The sequence below is a fragment of the Nymphalis io genome, chromosome 2 (assembly GCF_905147045.1).
Source record: "Nymphalis io chromosome 2, ilAglIoxx1.1, whole genome shotgun sequence".
Lineage (NCBI taxonomy): Eukaryota > Metazoa > Arthropoda > Insecta > Lepidoptera > Nymphalidae > Nymphalis > Nymphalis io.
In genome coordinates this window covers 12,125,313-12,148,352 of record NC_065889.1, presented here as the reverse complement: position 1 = coordinate 12,148,352, position 23,040 = coordinate 12,125,313, and the positions used below count along the sequence as shown (strand labels likewise).

Here is a 23,040-nt window from a genome sequence, read left to right as displayed (position 1 = left end):
TCGCATTTTTGGGACTTCCTTATGAAAGCAAATATAAAAATTAACTACTCATTGTGGTAAGTATAAGCGCGCATTATAAGTAGAAAATAATTATTATTTAATCTTGTTATATTAGTTTGTGGCATGGGTTTGATTTTCAAGTGCCACTTGACACGAGACGCAACGTAGATCATAAGTGTATAGGAGTCTTGATACTTTATCAAATACCGAGAGAACCGTCTTGTAATCCTGTCTCAAACTAAAGCTATAAACAAAATAATATCATTAAGTTAGTTACAGTGTAAGCGTTAACGCGTTTGACGACGCAACCGACATTTTCATACGGAGGGCGCTATTGCCGCATCGAGCAAGTAAAGGGATTATAATATTAAAATGGAAATAAAAAATAGAAACGTAGACAACCGAGGCACTTTCATATAATATTCAGTATCCACAGCTGCTCTTAAAACTGCTTAAATTAATAAATAACAACATGTGTAATACATAAAAAAAATATACCTAAATTTATATTTATTATTATAGAAATAGGAATGTAGCATATTATATACTTGCAGTTTTCTAGTTTTTAGAATTTAGTCTAAAATCATTTAAATGTATATGGTTGCCTATGTACATGAGTATACAATACTTATTTGTTTTAGTAGCTTAAAAATCTGAGCAAACATTTTATACAAACTTGGAAACCAAATATAACCCAAGGCATGTACGCACATTTCTCTGGAGAAATCGTAACTTAATACATAATAATAAATATTAATTTTAAAAATACAATGTGATCGTATATAATACTTTATTTTTTGCGTTATATAGTTCAAAAATAAGATATATTTGAAATAAAGATGCAAATGCATTTGGATATTGAAATAATAATAGCATATAAAATGATTATTCAGTTCATAGTAGAGTGAAATGCGTCGTTAAAAATATTAATAAAATAAATTATTAGATGTAATAGATAATTTAGAAAATTAATATGTCATTTTAATAATACTACAAACAAAAAAAATCGAGTATATATCGCTATAAACGCTTGGCTTCGCGTTTGTTATCGAAATTGAAATATTTAACGTTACACGCTTTGTCATGTGGCTGCAAGACTTTGTAAGGGCTGCCGTCCTTCCATGTTTGTTAGTACTTCTCGTTACAACTACAAACAAACATATAAGTTTTTATTTTAACAATCTGTTTGTAGGAAACTTCGAAGGCCTGTTAAGCTGGACTTGCTAATTGAATACTGTCAGTACAATTACAAACATACTAGATACTTAACTGCCTCATTGCTCTAGTGGCTAAATATAAGGCCGCAGACACCAAGGTCTGGGGTTCAAAACCCAAGTCGGGCCAATAAAGTTATTGGGATTTTCAGTAGAAAATCCCAATAACTATAACTATATTCTCTGTAGTAGCCTGGAGTCTGGAAGTTAGAAGTGTGTACAATCCCGTGGGTCGGAAAGCACGTAAAACCGTTGGTCCAGCACCTGGCCTCTTTCCGGTTGTGTCGTATTTATATCCCATCAAATTATGAGAGTGAGGGAAAGAGTGTACCTGTGTTGCGCACTTGTGCACTATGATATATCCCCAGTTAGCTATTCTCTCTTAAGATTGGCCGTCGTGGCCGAAATCGTTCAGGAGTACATAATATAAATACTTAGATGGATTATAATCTTACAGATTTGTTACAGTAAATCTTTACAAATCTAAAATTGCTTTAAAACGCACAGAACAATAAACACATTAATTTATATATTTATATATCGCTCTTGTAAGAACTACAATAGGAAGTTTAATGACTTGGACATGTTTTCTTGTACGCTCAATACATTTAAAAAGATAATGTGCAACTGTCAATTTAGTCATTGTTTTTTTTATTATTATTATTATATATATATATATGTATATTTTATTGTTTTGCTGTTTGTTAACTTTTCGAATCTTGATAATTATTTTTTATAATTTACTAAATTGCTTGTTTGCTGCCATTCATGAATTAGCTTTAAGTGGAAACTTGATTGGTGTGTGAAGGAGATAATTGTTGTATAGTGTATGTTGTATAATGTATTTACTGCATGTTTCCCAATTACAATAAAAAAATAATAACAACACAAGATTATATTGTATGTATTGTCGGCCTTATATTTCTCGTGGGATTTGTATAAATTCAGAATGCATAGGATGATCATCAAATTGACAATTGAATAAATTAATAAAGGACAGTAACCGGGCCGATCAGGATGCCATCACATAAATACACCCCTGACTATAACTAAACATAAACAATATTTTCCTAACGATATAGGTAATGGTGCGAATTTTAACAAGGAAACCTGTTTTTCCTTATAAATGTTTGAGGTTAATTGCTGCCTCGATTTGCTCTCCATTTCCAGTGGAGTTTAGCCTTCAATGAATTATTCTCACTCTGGTCAAGGTTTGCACCTGTGACTTTTATGTTTTTTTTGTAATAAATATTAAGTAACAGCCTGTGAATGTCCCACTGCTGGGATAAGGCCTCCTCTCTCTTTTTGAGGAGAAGGTTAGGAGCTTATTCCACCACGCTGCTCCAATGCGGGTTGGTGGAATACACATGTGGCAGAATTTCAGTGAAATTAGACACATGCAGGTTTCCTCACGATGTTTTCCTTAACCGTCAAGCATGAGATGAATTATTATCACAATTTAAGCACATGAAAATTCAGTGGTGCTTGCCCGGGTTTGAACCCACGATCATCGGTTAAGATTCACGCGTTCTTACCACTGGGCCATCTCGGCTTATTTTTTGTAATAATTACAAATTGTTATTTACTAATAGTACGATCCGTGAAATGGGTTATTGTACAAGTAGTGAAAACCTAATTAATAAAATTTGAAAAAAACATACGAACTGACATACCACGCAGGCTAAGCGCTGGGTCTAACTGAAATTGTGCAAGGTAGGACTATCGTTCTATAAGAACGAAGGTAAGGTAATAAGGAATAGATTTTTCGAAATTAATCTCCCAAGGAGGTTAACTGGAGGATGAAATTTTGTATGTAAATTCGACATTTTGTATGAAATATGGAAATCGGTATTTAGGCTTACGTTAAGGAGTTAGTCAGTTTTTAACTTCTCGTTGGTCAGCTGTGGACTCCCAAATCTAGACACAAGATGTATTTCGAATCATCGCAGACAATTTTTTTGTTAAGGTTACGCAGATAGTGTACCGTGACCAAGGTAAAGTGGGTATATACAATGGAATTACCAAAAAAACTAATGCTTTTAATTCGAAGGGCTTCCGAATAATGTTTTCAATGAGATATTCCATCAAGTACACCGCTAGTATATAAATATTAACCATTTAACACCATTATACAATCCAACATTAACAGAATACCTGCATAACAAAATGTTGTATGAAATATCACAAAACATCACAAAACTATATAATAAACTTATATATTATATATATGGTTTCTCTCTTTGAGATAAGCATCAATAGGCCTCGTCTGTAAGAACTCACTTAGTATCTCACTTACGAAATGATGAAAATGGACTGTGTAAGTTACGGTAATGTAATAATCATTATAGTCAATGTTGCATATCAATTTCTGACATTTACGATCGTCTTCTACGGTGAGTTTCGAGTTTTATCTTAAAGAATAGCTTATTTTATGTAAAAAAAATTTTGGAACAGATCAGTGTGGCTCTCAATGTAACATATTGTTTTTGTTATAATGTATGTGCGGTTTTCTTTGAATATGTTGTTTTTTTATAAATTTTTTTTTTCTTGACGGGTTTGAACCCACGATCATCGGTTAAGATTCACGTGTTCTAACCACTAGCCCATTTCGACTTTTCTCGACTCTTAAAAAGCTTATCATATAATCGTTTATAAAAATCAACAAAATTTTAAGATAATCTTATCTAACGATAACAAATCCGTATGTGTAGGTACTACAATCGAGACACACTTCTTGTTTATTAAACACAGAACTGAGTCATAGACCTTAAGCAAACATCCTTCAATACAGCCAAATGTTTAATATTCAGCAAATACACTCTAAAATGGTACTTGCAAGCAATATAAAACGTACACGGCTAAAAAAACCATTTTACAAAGAGCCGGCTCGCGCTAGTCATTTTAACAGTCAGCTTAAATACTTCAAAAATCCAGAATATTCTATGAATTTAACGAGGAGTATTTGTTATTTTAATTAGAAACCTTACATTCAAACACAAGGACATTTCATGTATCCTTACCAATATTATAAATGCGAAAGTAAGTTTGTATGTTTGTTACGCTTTCACGTTTTAATTACTCGACCGATCGTGATGAAATTTTGCATACATCTCATCTCCCCTTAAACACGGGCAAAGCTGTGGGCGGATACTATTATCTTTGTATAGCTATGATGCGCTCCACTCTTTTTTTCCAATCGCTACAGTGCAAATGCAAATGTGCAATATAAGAAATAGTGGGTCCCGATACGTGATCGCATATATATTTTTTAATTTATTTAAAGAGCACACAAGTAAAAACACTGACCACTTAATTTTCAAACAGTTGTAAAAATTCATGTTACATTTTAAATTAATCATGTTAAATTACATTATCTGCCTTGTAACTATTTCACTTTTTTCATTTATCAATACATATTATAAAATAAAGTGTCCGCGCCGCGTCTATCTGTTTAAACGCGATAAACTCAAAAATTACCGCACGAAACGGTTTTCACCAATTGACGGAGTGCTCCATTAGGAAGGAAATTGGCTGAAATGTGACAATGATTGTTCAAGATGTCGGAAAATATCATGCCTAAGCTTGAAGCTTTACGTAACGCAAACCTATGAATGACATTACGATATAAACATTTTATCTAGACCCTTATTCAACACGTGCGAAGCCGGGACGCGTAGATAGTTCACACTAAAAATGAATTAATAACATCAATATTCTATAATTCATTCGTAAGGTCTATTGTTTAAAATTCGTGAGATGGAATTCGAATTTATTCAAACCAATAGACCGCGTAGTTACCTCAATACGAATGTCCGTTAAAAATTTAAATAAATAATTATAATATAATGGCTACATTGTGTATAAATATGATGAAAATATATACCTACTTTACATATACATAAGTATCTTAAAAATACTAATAAAGTTATACCGTTTTTATAAAAATAGTTGTTTTAAAAAAAAAAATGTTTTAAGTTACTAAAATAAACAAATGTATTTATATCATGAAAAGACAACACTTAAATGTAAATCTAAGGCTCAATAAATTTGAATCTAAATCGATATACCTAAAACAGAAAGTATAATTTATTGGTAAACAATGGTACATAAATAACTCCGCCCGTGCGTGGGCATCGTTAGTCGAATAGTGAATTGCAAGTATTGTGAGTTCACTGACATGTTTACTGTTAACGCCCATATTTAGCCATCACCTATTTACCTTATACGATAAAATTAGCCTTCTTAGGATGAATGAACCAATGAAGAAAAAATACAAAAATATCTTGACAAAACCGTCTGCGTTCAAAAATGCATTGTATTAATATATAAAATCATATATTATGTTTTTACTTTAAGATTAATTTATTCATGTATTTTATCAAAAAAATATTACTTTGCAATAAGCAAACTCTCACTTGTTTATTTTCAGTATTGCCAGCAATGTACATATTATATTCTTACAGACCAGATGTGTAAATGACTTTATAAGAAACAATACACAATGATAATTTAATTTTTTATTAATTACTTTATATAAAAAATAACTATTAATTACTTTAAATTTAAAATAACTAATAATAAAAACTAACTAAAACGATAAATAGCCTATAACACCGTAATTGTGTATGTCGGAAGCAACTAAACATCGCGCCATAAAGTAAGATTCAGCCTTTGTGACGGGCGATCGCGCAACTTTTTTTATTTATTTATTATGCCACAAGGAATGGGTACATTCAGTGGGAAAATTATTAAGAATATATTTTCCGTTATAGCAAAATTGTTATTATATAATATAACATAAATTATATCGTATTATTGAGTTGTAATAGAAATAAGTTACGATTTTTTCCTTTAGTCTTTTGTATGCACCTAGTCCGAATATATTTACAGGATTGAAAATAATAGTAACTTCTGAAAGCAATGTACGTCTAACTGAGCTCAGACAACGCAAAGAAGACTAAATATTACACGTGCATCCGTCACGAAACATACTTGAGCAGAGATCCGAACCAGGAACTTGATTAACCAGAGCATTTAGTTGCCTCAGCTTACTGATCTGATATGTCACAATGTTACATGGCATTAGCTTTATCCAGAATTTTCCTCCAATAAACACTAAACTGAGTATATTTTTCCGGCTTTTTCTCGATATAGCAGCTGAAAACAACTTAGTCTTATATATAAATTAGTACAATTATGTGAATTAGATGTGCAGCTTCTGTGTCTTATTTAATTGTTTCAAGGATGGCACGACTGATAAACTGATCGATGATTAATTATCTAACAAATAATAATAATAATAATAATATCCTGGGACATTTTTCACACACGGCCATCTGATCCCAAATTAAGCTTCTACAAAGCTTGTGCTATGGAAATTAGACAACTGATATACTACATATACTACTTTTTTTTTTTTTGTAAATACATACTTATGTAGATAATTACACCCAGACTCGGGACAAACATACATGTTCATGCACACAAATGTCTGTCCTGGGTGGGAATCGCACCCACAAACTTCGGCGTGAAAGGCAAGTGTTCTACCAACCACGCCAACCGGCTCAAATAATCTATTTACATATAAGCGAAATACCACTCAACACGAGATATCCTAAACTATCCGCCCGTTTGACTTCAAATTTGTCACAACGGATTTTACGCAAGCCCTATCCAATATACATTTTTATCTTATATAATCGTGCGAAGCTATGATGATTCGCTAGTATAAAATATAAGTAGTCATTTAAATAGTGTATTGATGCAAATACGAACGTACTACATTTATTTAATGGGAAGCTGCAGATAATAATTATTTATATTCAATATAAGAATAATAACGCCGGTAGGTAGGTAGGTAGGTAGGGAAATAGACGTGACAAAATTGTTTTCACAGCATGAACACGTCTGTTCATAAGTAAGTACATTCGTGATAATGACCAAATGAGTTACGTCAAGTAATATTTCCAAACAATATAGCTTATTCGATGTTATGTACTCTTTATATTGGTATTAAGCACATTACACATAGATATTAAAATATTAGCTTATAACAATGGCCTCGCCAGCGTTTATTTCATAGTCCTCAAGTCCTATCTTCTTATAGATCGAATATTTTAATAAATAAATATATAATGGATAAATTATTTATAGCAGTTCTGAGTTTATTTTTATGTTGAAGAAATAAACTTTAACTATTAAATAAACTTTGCTTGATGCTGGAACGAACAGAAAATATTAACCTATATACAAGTGTATTTAAATAAATGATAAAAACATTTAACTTGTACTACACACTGTACTACTTATACTTACACTTACTTAGCTAATGAATTTTTATGGTTATTAATATATTACTACAATGGTTATAACTTAATCATCATTTAAAATTAAGTTACTGTAACACAAAAAAACAAATAACAATTAAATTGTGGCACTACAAAAACCACGTAATCTTGGGGGCCTTTTCGTCTCTGGATTTAATAAAATATACTTATTATTTATTATAACGTTTCAGTACAGTAACAGCCTGTTAATGTCCCACTGCTGGGCTAAGGCCTCCTCTCCCTTTTGAGGAGAAGGTTTGGAGCTTATTCCACCACGCTGCTCCAATGCGGGTTGGTAGAATTCACATGTGGCAGAATTTCAATGAAATTAGACACATGCAGGTTTCCTCACGATGTTTTCCTTCACCGTTAAGCACGAGATGAATTATAAACACAAATTAAGCACATGAAAATTCAGTGGTGCTTGCCCGGGTTTGAACCCACGATCATCGGTTAAGATTCACGCGTTCTTACCACTAGGCCATCTCGGCTTTATAACGTTTCACAATATATAAAATATTAATGTTAATTATGAGTGCAGCTTTCTCTTATCTGCCCTAGAGAAGGGCGTAATGACCTTTGTAACTGTGACTATTCAAAGAATATGTTCTTGTTACGTGCATGTAAAAGTTATAACAAACATTGTACATAATTAGATATATTTAACTCAAAAATTAACGAATTTAAATTTAGTTTACGTCATATAATTAAATTATAGCAGTTTCACTTGCATTTTGTGCTTTCTGTTTTTGTTTTTATTTTTAATATAATATGTCATTTGTTTGTATTAATTTTAAGTGGAAACTTGATTGATTTATGTTTTTCTTAGATTTGTTTTTTTAATACTAAGTGTAATTATAATTGTTTGTTTCCCAAATAAATAAATAAATGAAATAGATAATATTTCAAACTAATACAAGTAACAGGACTCATTTAATCGTGTACAATGTATTTTCAGAAAGTTAGAGACAATATTTAAAAGTACGTACAAAATGCAGCATTTATTTTCATGCGGGTAATTAATTTACATATGTATGTCATAGCACATTTAACGAGATTAAAAAATATTTGTTCCATGGCAAATGAGATAAGTTATTTACGAATAGTGAATAGTAATATTATTTTACTGGCGGTAGGCCTTTGTGAAAGCTCCTCTGGCTACCATCCACTCATCAGATATTCGACCGCTAAACAGCAGTACATGGTATTGTTGTGTTCCGACTTGAAAGGTGAGTGAGCCAGTGTCATTACAGGCACAACAGACACATCTTAGTTCCCAAGGTTGGTGGCGCATTGGCAGTGTAAGCGATGGTTAATATTTCTTACAATGCCAATGTCTATGGGAGTTGGTGACCACTTACCATCAGGTGGCCCATTTGCTCATCCGCCAAGCTATACTGTAAAAAAAAGAATAACTTCACGAAGACTCGACAGTCAACACATTAAAACATTTTAAACGATATTTATACAAACATAATTACACAAGCTCACGTGTCGATGTACGATTTACACGGACCTTTTTTTATGTTTGACGGCAAAGTTGAAATTTTTTACAGAGTAATGAAAGGCGGGAACGAAAATTTTAACAACGGCTTTTAATTAGTACTGAATGATGAACAATGCTTGTCACAATTCAATGCCATTATATTATTTTGAATTAATTTTCATCATTTGAACTTGGTATAACATAAGTCATTCACGAATGAGTTCAAACTAGCCATACGTGTTCTGTAACTGAGTAAAGAATACATTTTTTATACAATGTAAATCAGCTGATATCGTTTTGAGCAGACATTGACAAAGTAAATATTGTAAGCTATGTAATTTTAAGAAAGGTATATTGTACATAAATATGGTTTTGATTTGACTTTTTATTAAAATGTAAGAAAATCAACAAGACGGGTAGTCAAATAAATTATAATTTCAAGTAGGGGTAACTTAAAAAGGTCGTGTGAATTGATTTGTCTCTCAGTTCGTCTGGTGGATCGGTAGCAAAATCAAAGGTATGATTTTTGTATTACTGTAATATTTACTGTGTTAATGTATAATGATATAATGTGATGAAATAAATATACTCAGTGATGTGTATGTTTTGTTTTATTTAAAAAAAATATATATATAGGCCTCTGCATCTTTGACAGATGATTTAAGCGGCATCGCGAAGGCACTTGCGTTCATGACTGAATAGACCAATGCGAGAGAGGATCCTCCGGCCGCACTTCCGACAAGTGTATGCGCCCCAAGATGGGCGGGGGTTTGAAGCCCGCTCATGACGCCTAGTGCGTTTTTCTTTTAGTAGGTTTAACCAGTCATTGTCATGCTTTGATTGACCTTCGTGAATAAGGCGTCGCCACTTGGCACGGTCCTCTGCCAGTTCCTCCCATCGATTGCTAGGGATGTTAAACGCAACCATATCACGCTTAGCGCAATCTTTGTAACGGAGCATAGGCCGCCCAACAGACCTCTTTGCATCCACAACCTCTCCCAGTAGTATTTGCCTTGGAAGACGGGTCTGCACCATTCGATGCACGTGTCCCAGCCACCGTAACCGTTTTTTTTTGAGAATGGCCATGATGCTAGGCAACTGTGCCTCGCCTAGAACAGACCCGTTTGTCACGCGATCCTGCCATGTGATGCCCAGAATGCTCCGAAGACAGCGCAAGTGAAATGTGTTTAGTCGGCGTTCTTGTTTTGCGTACGTTGTCCACGTTTCTGCTCCATACAAGAGTGTGCTTAGGATACATGATTGGTAAACAAGCATTTTCGTTTTTACCGTAAGGTGTCTGTTATCCCAAGCCCTTGAACAGAGCCCTGTTCATCTCCAAAAGCAACCTTCAGAAGCACTGAGAAGAATATTCCGAACAAGGTGGGGGCCAGTACACAACCTTGACGAACACCACGGCGTACGTCGAATGGCGTGGATGCGTTGCCATTGTGCAGGACGGTAACTTCCATACCTTCGTGGAACGATTGCACTATCCTTAGGAGTTTTGGGGGGCATCCAATTCTGACAAGAACCGAGTACAACCCCTCTCTGCTCACGGAGTCAAAAGCCTTATTTAGGTCTACAAATGCAATGACTAGGGGAGTATGTTGCTCCCTACACTTTTCTTGTAGCTGTCTGAGTGAAAATATCATGTCGACAGTTGACCGTTGGGATCTAAAACCACATTGTGCCTCAGGGTATACGCGGTCGGCGAGCCTTTGTAGTTTGCCTAAAATGGCCCTGGCAAAGGCTTTACCGACGATGCTAAGAAGAGATATTCCGCGGTAACAGTTGCAGTCGCCACGATCGCCTTTGCCTTTATAAAGAGTGACGATGTTAGCATCTCGCATATCCTGAGGGACGTAGTTTTCTTCCCAGCACTTAGCCAGGTGGTTATGAAGGATGGGCAAGAGGCACTCAAGCTTGACGACTTCGGTGACAACATCGTCTTTTCCGGGGCTCTTTCCGCATTTGAGCTTCTTGACGGCCAGATAAAGTTCCTCTACTGTGGGTGCAACGTCTAGCTCGTGCCAAGTTGCCAGATTCGGGACAAGCTCCATTGCTTCTGGCTGAATATCCATTGGGCACGAGTAGAGCCCCTTGTAGTATTCTACCCATCTTGCCATCTGACGGGTGCTGTCTGTTATAACAGAACCGTCGGTTTCCTTGAGAGGTGCCGTCTTTTTTGGAGTAGGTCCAAGAGCTCTTTTAGTAGATGTTATTAATATGTTGTAAGAGAAAGCTGTTTACTCTCGTAACATTGATAAATTTTATCTACTAAATAAAATTCTAACACTGATTGACAACACAGTCTAAAGCAGCATTTTGTTTCATAAGTTTTTGAACTAGCGTAGATATCGTAAGATATGCCCTTTAAGGGAATAAAAATTTGTATTGTAGTAAAATAACAGTACAGTAACAGCCTGTTAATGTCCCACTGCTGCACTAAGGCCTCCTCTCCCTTTTGAGGAGAAGGTTTAGTGCTTATTCCAAGACGCAGCTCGAATGCTGGTTGGTAGAATACACGTCTGGCATAATTTCAATAAAATTAGATACATGCAAGTTTCCTCACGATGCTTTCCTTCACCGTCAAGTACGAGATGAATTATAAACACAAATTAAGCACATGAAAATTCAGTGGTGCTTGCCAGGGTTTGAAACCATGAACATCGGTTAAGATTCACGCATTTTAACCACTAGGCGATCTCGTCATATTGTATGGTACTTAATTATGAACTTATAATTATGGATATTAGTGTTTAGCTCATAAGCCAAAAGTCCAACAATCCTTTTTGAAAATTCATGATGATGATGCTTGGTACGGAATTTCATCATTCTACAATTCTACAGCAATGATAAAATTATTGTAGAATGATAAAACCCACAAGTAAAATAAAGTTGCGTGAGCTTTCGATATTTTATTTGTTCTATTTCATTTGTGAAGTTGGATTTTTTCGGAGCTGTCGCCGTTGGGCAATCGGGTCACCGGGCACAAGTCCAGTATTTTTTTTTATTATACAAGTTACGTTGGGCTGCTTGTATATTTGTATACTAATTATTTTGACGATCGGTTGAACGGTATAGATGTGCCGTAGCGCTGTCTAGCTACAAGTAAGGTATAATAAATATTTGTATCATACACATATATATTTCATAACCTCAAAAAAAATACATATATGCCAACTTTCATTGATCACGCCGGCGTTTTTTTATTTTTATATAGAAGTTGTTTTTTTGTTCTATATGTCATCATGTAATATGTTTATTGTTGTGTGCTTATTAAATCTCAAACAGCCACCATCCAACCAACCAAAATATAACGAGTACACCATGATATTATATTTCGTTTGCTTGTTTTATATTACTATGGTAACCGAGCATATCTATTCATTACGCTCACACAAAGGGACACACGCACACGATGTGAACAAATTTTTTTTTTTTTTATATTCGCCGGGAGGGCAAATGACTCTACCCCACCTGATGGTAAGTGGTAGTAGAGTCCAAACGCGACGACGGCCAGTACAGACGGGAAAAACGTTCTGCACTAGCCGCCTTCGCCTTGCCGGCCCGCAAGATGCCTCTTCACGCCTCGTTTGAAGGAACCCGGGTTGTAAGAGTAAATGTTTACAGTTGTTTTTTTTTAACTCTTTGTGACTTTCGACCTCGATTTATACTGCGACAATATTTTCGGATTCGATCGCCAAAATTAAATCAAATTTATCAAGACACCTAGATAACTTGATTAATTGGGGGAAGAGGTATAAAACAGAAACGATGATTTTTCTGTTTTCTAGCTAATAACTTTCTTAAATTAATTTATAAAATTTACTCTACGTTATAGTCGCTATAGTCTTCGTTTACAGAATAAGCTCTAACTCAAAAAATATAATAATAATAATAATAATAATAATATCGTGGGACATTTTTCACACACGGCCATCTGATCCCAAATTAAGCTTGTACAAAGCTTGTGCTATAGAAACCAGACAACTGATATACTACATATACTACTTTTCTTTTGTAAATACATACTTATATAGATAATTACACCCACACTCAGGACAAACAGACATGTTTATGCACACAAATGTCTGTCCTGGGTGGGAATCGAACCCACAACCTTCGGCGTGAAAGGCAAGTATCTACCAACCACGCCAACCGGCTCGTCATATTGAACGTATCAATATTACACATATACATCAATAAACACAGAAAATAGCCAAATTAATAATCAGATCAGTAATTTATTGCTTGAATTAAGAAAAAAACAAAAATTATCTCATTATAATTATATAACTTTTTAAAAATATCCAACATTAATGAAATAATTATGAATTTAAAATAATACTAATTTATTTTAGTTGAATGTCACCAGGACCAGAAATGGAATTTGTTTAAAATTCAATTACACAATTTGACACAAACAGGTATACTTAAACACGTCACGGTAGCTTGCGAAAGCGATCCCGTGGCGCTCCTCGTTGCGACGGAAAAAGTACGGTACAGGTACGGAAAAGGTAAGGTTTTTTAGTGGGCACTCCGATGTTCGGGGCGCACTGGGCGCCTTGCCACCGGCGAGCCCACCATACCCACTGTTTCCACGGGGGAAACGCGTAACGCGTTTTTCCGGCGATAAAAAAAGGTATACTTAAACACATGTAAAAAAAATCCTGCTAACGCAAGAAGACTTGCAAAAAAACCGTGAGTATTTTACTGCGTTCATTAATCCGAAACTTTTTATTGCTATTACAACACACAACAATAAGATTTAAATTCGTTGTTTCGTTCGGTTTCATTGAACACGATACCTCAACTTAACCTTTGACCTTGACATTTGAATAGTTACATAAGGTTATCATATAAAAAAAATCAACAGATATAAGCGATACACTTCACGATAAATCATTGTGAGTAATACAATTATGTTCAATTTATTCAAGTGCATGAGGTAATTCATGCACGTTTATTGGTACAGATTTTCTTTATGACTAAATACATTTTATTATATATTTTTCTAACATTATGAAATTTATTATTATATTATGGGTACTCCTCGGGCTGCCTTACGGATTGCTAGATAGTACTTCTTTGATTAGAAAAAGGGGAACGAGCGAGCGCATTTTTCTTTTTCTTCATCCTAGGCTATCATCGTCTAGAAAGCTATGGTAATGTAGGATTAGTAAAGGACTGAACCATCTCGGCTTAGACGTTTACGTGTCTTGCTTCCTAAGTTCCTTCAGGATTGAAGTGCGTGAGGTAGCATTCTCTCGAGGTGAGTTCGAATACCTGCGTAACAGCACATGAAAGTCCGTTTCCGGCGTAAAAAGTAGCCAACCTCGCTCTTCCACTCATAAACTAAGTAGAAACAAATGGATATATTCACTTTGTTTTGGCTGTATAAAAGAAGAACAAATCGACAAACACCCATTCACGTTTATAATATTGTAGCAAGCTTGAGTATAGTATATCTAAAGCCCAAGGTATAAACGGATAACAGATCGCTGATTATGAGAACGTTGTTGGGCTTAATTTTTTATATACACGCAGAAATTGAGTTTATGGAACATCCATTTATGACAAAATTATGGTTAAACTAGGAAGAACGTTGTGTGTTGACTTAGTCAATGATACAATCAACAATTTTATTAATCCAAATCATTTTCCTTATGATGCCTTATGGCTGCTGGCTGATACGAAATGAGGCTCATGGATTTTATTTAGACGCTTACATTTTGATCAGATAAAAATTATTTAAATGTATTCAACGCAACGTTTTTAAAATATTATCAAAGTTATTTTAAGTTTTTTATTACCATACAGTATACTAGAGTTATTATATAATATATTATATAATGATGTTTTCTTTCTGACCAATATTGGTTATGGTGGCCAATATACGTATCTTAGTCCACAATATTTGCGCAAACATAGGCGGACTCTCCATTTCTTGAATCATAATCTAAAGGGACGGCAATCCGACATGACCGGAGAGTATTCTGTCACAGAACCTGTCTAGGTTTTTCCCGGCCACAAAAGTGTTAACATTGCGAATTTCTAGGCGTCTCCGCACTACGCCACGGTAGCATGCGAAAGCGATCCCGTGGCGCTCCTCGTTAAGACGAAAAGGGCACCGCTGGTTTTTTAGTGGGTATTCCGATGTTCGGGGCGCACTCGGCGCCTTGGACACCGGTGAGTTCCATATACCCCCCCACTGTTCCCGTGGGGGAAACGCGTAATGCGTTTTTCCAGCGTTAAAAAAAAACGTACTAAGAATTTGCCGAAAAAAAGTCAATACCTTTTTATTCTTCTAACAAATTCACATTTTTTCGAAGCAATCAAATCTAAACGTAATATTTGCCGTTGAAACAATTTTCAAGTTACACAACCATCTAGTTCGGTCGAAGTTGAAGTTTGAGTTCGGAATAGAATCGGGGACGTATCGCAACAGTCATACATTATACATTTGACCCTTGCATCGGCGCTTAAACCGAGCCACTAAATGAGGTGCTGCATATTTACTCGTAAAAATCAATATAATACAATATCACATACCAATATCTTGATTTATAACCGTATTAAAATTGTCATATTTAAAAAATATAAATATATCGTAAATCACGATAAAATATTATATTTATCAAATACGCGGTTGGTTTGATGCCAAGGATTAATGCATTAAATGCCATAAAATAAACTGGCCCTTTCAACAGAGCAAACACTGTTGCATTCTAATACCATAAAACAACAACTGTTTCTAGCAAACAAACCATAGGATTTGCATAATTGTATAAGCATGTATCTATGCTCCGGATTCAGGTAAAATAATAACAGCCGTTTTTACAAATACAAATAGTTTTATTACGCGGAGGTCAAATCCACGACCTTAACGTGATTATTGAACATTATATATCGCTCTAAAGGGTCATGAAATCATTCATACTGAATAAGTTTAATTATTCACACACAAAAAAATTAAGTACATCAAAACAATAGAAAATATACACACGGACCACACGCCTTTGGAGAATGGATTGTTTGAGACAAATATATTTTATTCCGTAATCCGTAACAGCCTGTGAATGTCCCACTGCTGGGCTAAAGGCCTCCTCTCCTCTTTTTGAGGAGAAGGTTTGGAGCTTATTCCACCACGCTGCTCCAATTCACATGTGGCAGAATTTCAGTGAAATTAGACACATGCAGGTTTCCTCACGATGTTTTCCTTCACCGTAAAGCACGAAATGAATTATAATCACAAATTAGGCACATGAAAATTCAGTGGTGCTTGCCCGGGTTTGAACCCACGATCATCGGTTAAGATTCACGCGTTCTTACCACAGGGCCATCTCGGCTTTTTTTTATCATATTTTATCGGCTCGGCCCTTTATTATCATATTTTATTACTCATACGTAAATATAAAACATATTGAAAAGAATATTCATTCAATTAACGAACTTTTATTAAAAAGAAAATATTACTCATTTATTTACAGTAAAATTAACTTATACTTTTTTATGTCTTTGATATTTTGTTAATCTTAAATAAAAATAATCTCAAGTAAATAATTCTTATTTACATTATACTTTAAATAATAATTCTGTGATCCTTATGATTTTTACTGCTACGACTATTATTAAAATAAATGCGTATCATCTCAAACTGCTGACATAAATTCATGACAATAATTCTTGTATAATTGAGGGTAATAAGAAAAGACTTGGATATATTAAAATATGAAATTAGATATAGCTAGCTCCTGGTTAGGATAAGCTACCTGAATACAGGCGGAGAAATCTCCTGCCTTATTTAAAGAATAAGAATTAAGTAAAAAAATTAAGTAAGATATAATTAAGTAGACTCGGAACGAAAGTAGTCTTGAAATAAAACTATTGTTTTTTTTTTTTTTTAAATTATCGATGCCGCTTTTATAAGGAATTATTCCCCTCAAATTAAGCGTAAACTGTGTTAAGAGTACTCAAGGGGTCGGGATCGAACCTGCGATTTTTACATCGCATCGGCCCGTAAACTATTGCGCTATTAACGTTGAAATTCTGTTTGTACTTGAGGTTTTTTGTCCAAAAGTTGAATATTGACATTTTAATAAACAACACAAGACCGAAACAGTGATAAAGAACAATTTATTTCATTAATACTTTAGCAATATATACCTACTAATTGGAACAACGAGTCTGATGATGGCAACACAATTATATTAAATTATGAAAAAATAATATAAGCTATGGAAGACTATTCATAGACATTACTTGTCTTTTGACTGGCAATACCAATCACCTACACAGATTAAATTTAATAAACTAAGAAATTTAGAAAGTAAAATATCTATACGAATTTCTTTTCTAACTTATGAAGCAAATTTAGTGTTATCTTTGTAAATATAAACAGTGGAATATTTCTAGCTAACTAGCTTATAACTTTAATTACAGCGAAAATGTTTCGAAGGTATTTTTTTGTTGTAGTGATTTTTAAATATTCATATTATCGGAGGTGTGGAAGTTTAATTTCGATATGATTCTTATATACTTTTGCATAAGTTTTCTATTCCGGACTCTTGTGGCTAATTAGGAATTTCAACAACTCAATCTTAAGAGACATTGTAAAATGGAATGTATATGGTAGCCACTAATGATGATCCTGACCGATTTCGGCAACGGCGGCCTATCTCAAGAGAGATTAGTCAACTGCGCAGGACATATTATAGTCGACAAGTGTTTGCGCGCACACAGATGTACTCTCTATTCTCTCACTCCGATGAGAGGGTAATACGACACGACCGAATAGAGTTCAGGCGCAGACCCAACGGCTTTATGTGCTTTCGGAAGCACGGAAGTGTACACATGTCCAATTTCCTGAGAATCTTCGACCGAAAAGCCCAATAACTTTTTATCGACCTGACCTGAAGTTTGAACTCGGGACCTCGAGATCTGCGGCCTTATATCTAGCCACCAAGCCAATGAGGCAGTCAGCTACTAATATGTTTACGTAATACACAATTACAATGTATGTTACTGTAATCTTATATACAAAACGGATCCTTGTTTTTGTTCGTTTTCACGCACCGTTCATCCCATTGAGTTCAAACGTTGTATACATGTTAGAATTTGGGTGAAGGCTTCTGAGATAGTACCATAAACAATACAAACACATAGAAGCAAGCAATGCGACACTGGTAGCTTTACATTTAATACTGTAATACGACGATTTAAAAGTATATTTATGAGCTAGCCTAAGTAAAGTATACTTATATTGATATAAAAAAAATATTTAAAATCATCTTTACTTTTGAGGTAGTAATTTTAATAGAGTTTTTTTGACTGTACATTAAAAGTGATTTGTATATATATATTTTAATTACAAGTAAATTTAACTACAATCTAACTACCTAAACACCGAATTAAACTAATTGTTCTTAACTAAATCTTCATATGTTTGTATAAATAATTCAATTTATTTTGCGACATTTTAAAATGTTATTAATGAATATAATATTATTATCGAAACACTCGAATGCAAAATGTTGTTGAATTCATTTGGAAAATAGTTTGGTTGGAGGCACCAATTTCTTTCATTCGGGTGTTTGTTGCCCCAGCGCCTCCCGACCTCTAAATACGGCTCTAAATATCTAAAACGTTAAACTATCCTATCAGTTCTTACATACTTGGTCTATGTAATTATAGGATGTTAACTAAATGAACGTTAATTCATACTATTATCCAATAAATGTCGCTGCGTGCTATGCCATGAACGTATACTATAAAGCAAATCGATCGCAGCACATCGCTATGGAAACAAAAAGAAACTTAAATGTTTAACTGAAGATTTTAAGTTTAAAAATAAAAATAATTAAGCATTTGTTTCTGTGTGTATGTAATTTAATACCAAATTTAAATATAAGAATTATATGAATTCATCATGTAGGTAATGAATTTTGTACATTACTTTTCGTAAAAAAAAATGAGTTCAAATTATATTGATAAATAAAAATCAAAATGTCTAGCGAGGTATATCCTTCTAGGTGAATTTATAGTTTTTCAAACACGGAATATGGTACCGGCTTTAAGAACGGAGTGAAGCAAATACCTTTTCACGGAATTGTTTTATTGAGCTATATCATACCAAATAACATCGGGAGATAGCCAATGCCAGGAAACTCGTTAAGTCCGAAAATAGTTGAGTACAAATAACGATAGTGCCAAAAATATATTAGGGATTAGGATTTGCGTTCGAAATCGTTACCAGAAAGTAAATGTACCTACTTTATATATATAGAATAGTAATATCTCAAAATATCTATCAATTTCCAAAAAAATATTATTTTACTGATTGAATGTGCGTTCTAAAAACACGTCTTCTCCAACTAAAACGATACAAATGTTTTTCCTCCATATCGTTACTAATACGTAACCGTTTTTTAATTCGTTTATTTTTTTGTTTACTTATAGTACGTAGTAACATCTACAAAACGCCCACTCTAACTGCGACACTAAAAAATATAATAATCGACTATTTGCCTAAAATTAACCGCGAACTATGTATATTTGCCAGCTATGTAAAAAGCCGAGATGGCCTAGTGGTTAGAACGCGTGAATCTTAACCGATGATCGTGGGTTCGAACCCGGGTAAGCACCACTGAATTTTCATGTGCTTAATTTGTGATTAAAATTCATCTCGTGCTTGACGGTGAAGGAAAACATCGTGAGGAAACCTGCATGTGTCTAATTTCATTGAAATTATGTCACATGTGTATTCTACCAACCCGCATTGGAGCAGCGTGGTGGAATAAGCTCTAAACCTTCTCCTCAAAATGGAGAAGAGGCCTTAGCCCAGCAGTGGGACATTAACAGGCTGTTACTGTATGTATATTTATGAATGCCCAAGTAATTGATCGCACTCACTGCATTTATTCCTAAAAAAATACATCTGCGTAACAACTCGCGACTAATATCTGACGGGCCTCCTTCAATCATGTATATTTTAAATATCTGTCAGTGAATATTATTTGTTAATCCAGTTCAATGATAAATTTATTAATATTGACTACCTATAAAAAAACTACGTGATATGGTGATATTACGTCTAACGTGACAATTTCCTGAGCCCAGTGTACTTTATTATGAAATAATTTACACATATTCTGTTCTTAAAGGATATTTAAGAAGCATAAGGAAAATTTGCCTTCTTTCCTTATGCTTCCTAATTGTATGTAGTTCCTAGTTCACCAGAACTGGCCATTAACTCAATATTGAAGACATAAAAACAACAAAATAGGTTTAATATAAAATATTTTTTGCAACCTTCTATAATAATTTGTCTTACACCTGACTGTAATAATTTAACCTGATGATTAGTAATTTGTAGCTTCCACACCAATGAGCTTAAAAATATGGGTCAAGTATACATGTGTTACTAAGAGCACTTAAAAAGATTTTTTTTTTAAATATTATAAGTCAAAAACTTATTTTAATAAAACTTTTAAATACTAGGAATAATAATGTTTTTTTTTTTTTTGTATACGATTTCTTGTTTACATACAAACCGAAGTAAGTTATTTATTCACTGTCGTATACTATTTATCGGCTAAAATAGATCATCAATATTAGTAAACATTATTTTCCGCCTACGGCTTCACGGCCTGAGAGGAGGAAGGGGGGGGTCTTTCTTTCGTCCTTTTCTGTATACTTGAAAGCGTAACGAGCAAACAAACATAAACAAGCTCACTTTCGCATTTATAACATTAATGAGATCACACACATAAATAAATATGTAGTATTATAAAATAAAATAAAGAGATTGCAAAATGTGACATTTAAACGAAATAATATAATTTTTTTTTTACAAATTTGAAACATTTCCTTTCTGAAATACTCGTATATTTGACAATTGAAAATGACAAAATGACATTTTAACTATATTTTGAAGCGCAAACTCAACGCTAATTTTATGCACAATTGGATTTGCAGACAAGTTGTTGCAAAGAAAGGCAATATCATATATTTTATTTACTAAGAAAGTATAATTAACCAATAACTGTGTCAGTCATCTTTGGAATTACATCAATTAAACAAGCTGCGCTTTTAGATTCGCGGGAGACATCGTTTTACTATCCACTCGCAAGACGTAAACTGGTTTGACAAAGAAAGCGCGAAATTATATTTAAACGTAAGCTGATATTTAATAATAGTCGATAAGACAAAAGCCCGTTTAGTTATTTAGTTTATTTAAATCATAATTAAATTATTTAAATCATAAAGAATATCTAGAACTTATCTCACAAAAGTTTCCGAATTATCTGTTAGACAACTTGAAGACTTGCAGATAAGTAGCGAGTAAGTGTGCAAAATATAAAATTCTATATTTTAATTGTTAATAAAACCGAACATAACAATATAAATTATAAGAACATTTACAATCAATATATAGTTATTATATGAATTATTATAATTTAGTTTAATGTATGCACGTATCAGTGGCAGTAGCTGACAGATATTTTGTCAAGGTACCTAACACTTAAGGGAGCTTTCTTAATAGCATCAGTCTATCGTTTCATAAAAGGTCGATGACCCCGACGAATAAATAAGGAATGAACATAAGTTTTCACTCGGAAAAAGTGTACAATTTTAAGAACAATTTAAAAAAAAAATTAATTTTCGAACAAGTTCAGATAACATACATACTCAATTATAGGATATATCGTTCATTTAAAATCTGAAGGTAAAAAAAGGTAAAAAAACAACAACAAATGTTTTAAATCTTAAAACGATATCAACTGCTCAGTTTATATAATTACATTTAAGATATTAGATAATCCTTTATATAAAAGTAATAATATTTTGTAAAATTTTCGTACATACGTATATAATGAAGTGCACATAAACTGATGTAAAACGTTGGAAAAACGTTAGGTACAGTCAATGTTTATTGTACTACACAATGATTACAACTTACGTACAAGTTATTATTACCGTACAACCTATATAATCATAAAACCTGTCTTCTCATAAGAATAATTAAAATCAATTGTTTTATTATCAACTCTTATTGCTAATAATAAAAAGTTGTTTTTTTTTTTCAAAGACTCATCGAACTACATTTAGTAGGAAATATAAATTTAAATCTAGAACACAAGACAACTTACCATAATAACTAACAATTAATTATTTTTAGCAGCTTTGACATATATATATATATAATTCTTTTTTTTAATAACAAAGAGGTCCTAGGTCACTGATAAAATTAAAAACAAAAGTTAACCGCTACACTTTCATTGTGGAGTGACCCACTTGGCGCGAGTCACGACCGTCCGACGCCCCGGTAAGAACGAGTACTGCCATATGCTCATGTGAATAACTACAGTAGTATTCACGTGTTACCTACGTTATAATTTTAACCTTATCGGAATCTTAATAGAGCATAAAATAGTCTATTATTCTTATTGTTTTTGTATTGGAAGGTAAGCCGATAAACGATGATATGTTTTTTTTTATCAATTTTGACTTTGACTCTTATTAGAGAGTTAAGCTAAGTTCACACTTTAAGCGATATTCGATCCATTATGACTAACAACGGTGTTGCGATAGCTCTTTTACATTTTCTGATACTAGAAATTCTTCAAATTGTACAATGATATGACTCTTAAATTTAAATCAAACTTAAAATTGTTTTAACATATTTAGTGTTTAGTTTTAATTCGTGTATATATCGTAATATATCTTTCTCTCGATATAAATATAATTATATTATAAAATGAATTAATCTTTATACTAATATTATAAATGAAGTAGCCTTTTTTTGTTAGTTTGAGCGCTGTAATCTCAAAACTTACTAGACCGATTGAAAAAAAAATTAGTGTCATACTACAGTAATATATATATGTATATATTATGTAGCGATTTAAGTCCTAAATAAGCTCGCCTCGATAGTAAGAACGAAGCTTTAACGCAATGCGGCAAAAACAAACGGAGCAACGACTCTTTATCGACTGATCGTGAAATTATG

General features: G+C 33.4%; 1 protein-coding gene across 1 annotated transcript in view; it reads right to left on the bottom strand.

The window, feature by feature from the left end:
- The window catches only part of LOC126776567 (organic cation transporter protein-like), a 36,332-nt gene extending 13,987 nt beyond the window's left edge, over positions 1-22,345 (bottom strand). Inside the window, exon 1 of the mRNA XM_050499194.1 lies at positions 22,181-22,345. Coding sequence (XP_050355151.1) covers positions 22,181-22,183 — 3 coding nt within the window. The 5' untranslated portion in view covers positions 22,184-22,345. The remainder of the gene's footprint in view (positions 1-22,180) is intronic.
- Positions 22,346-23,040: the final 695 nt, after the last annotated feature.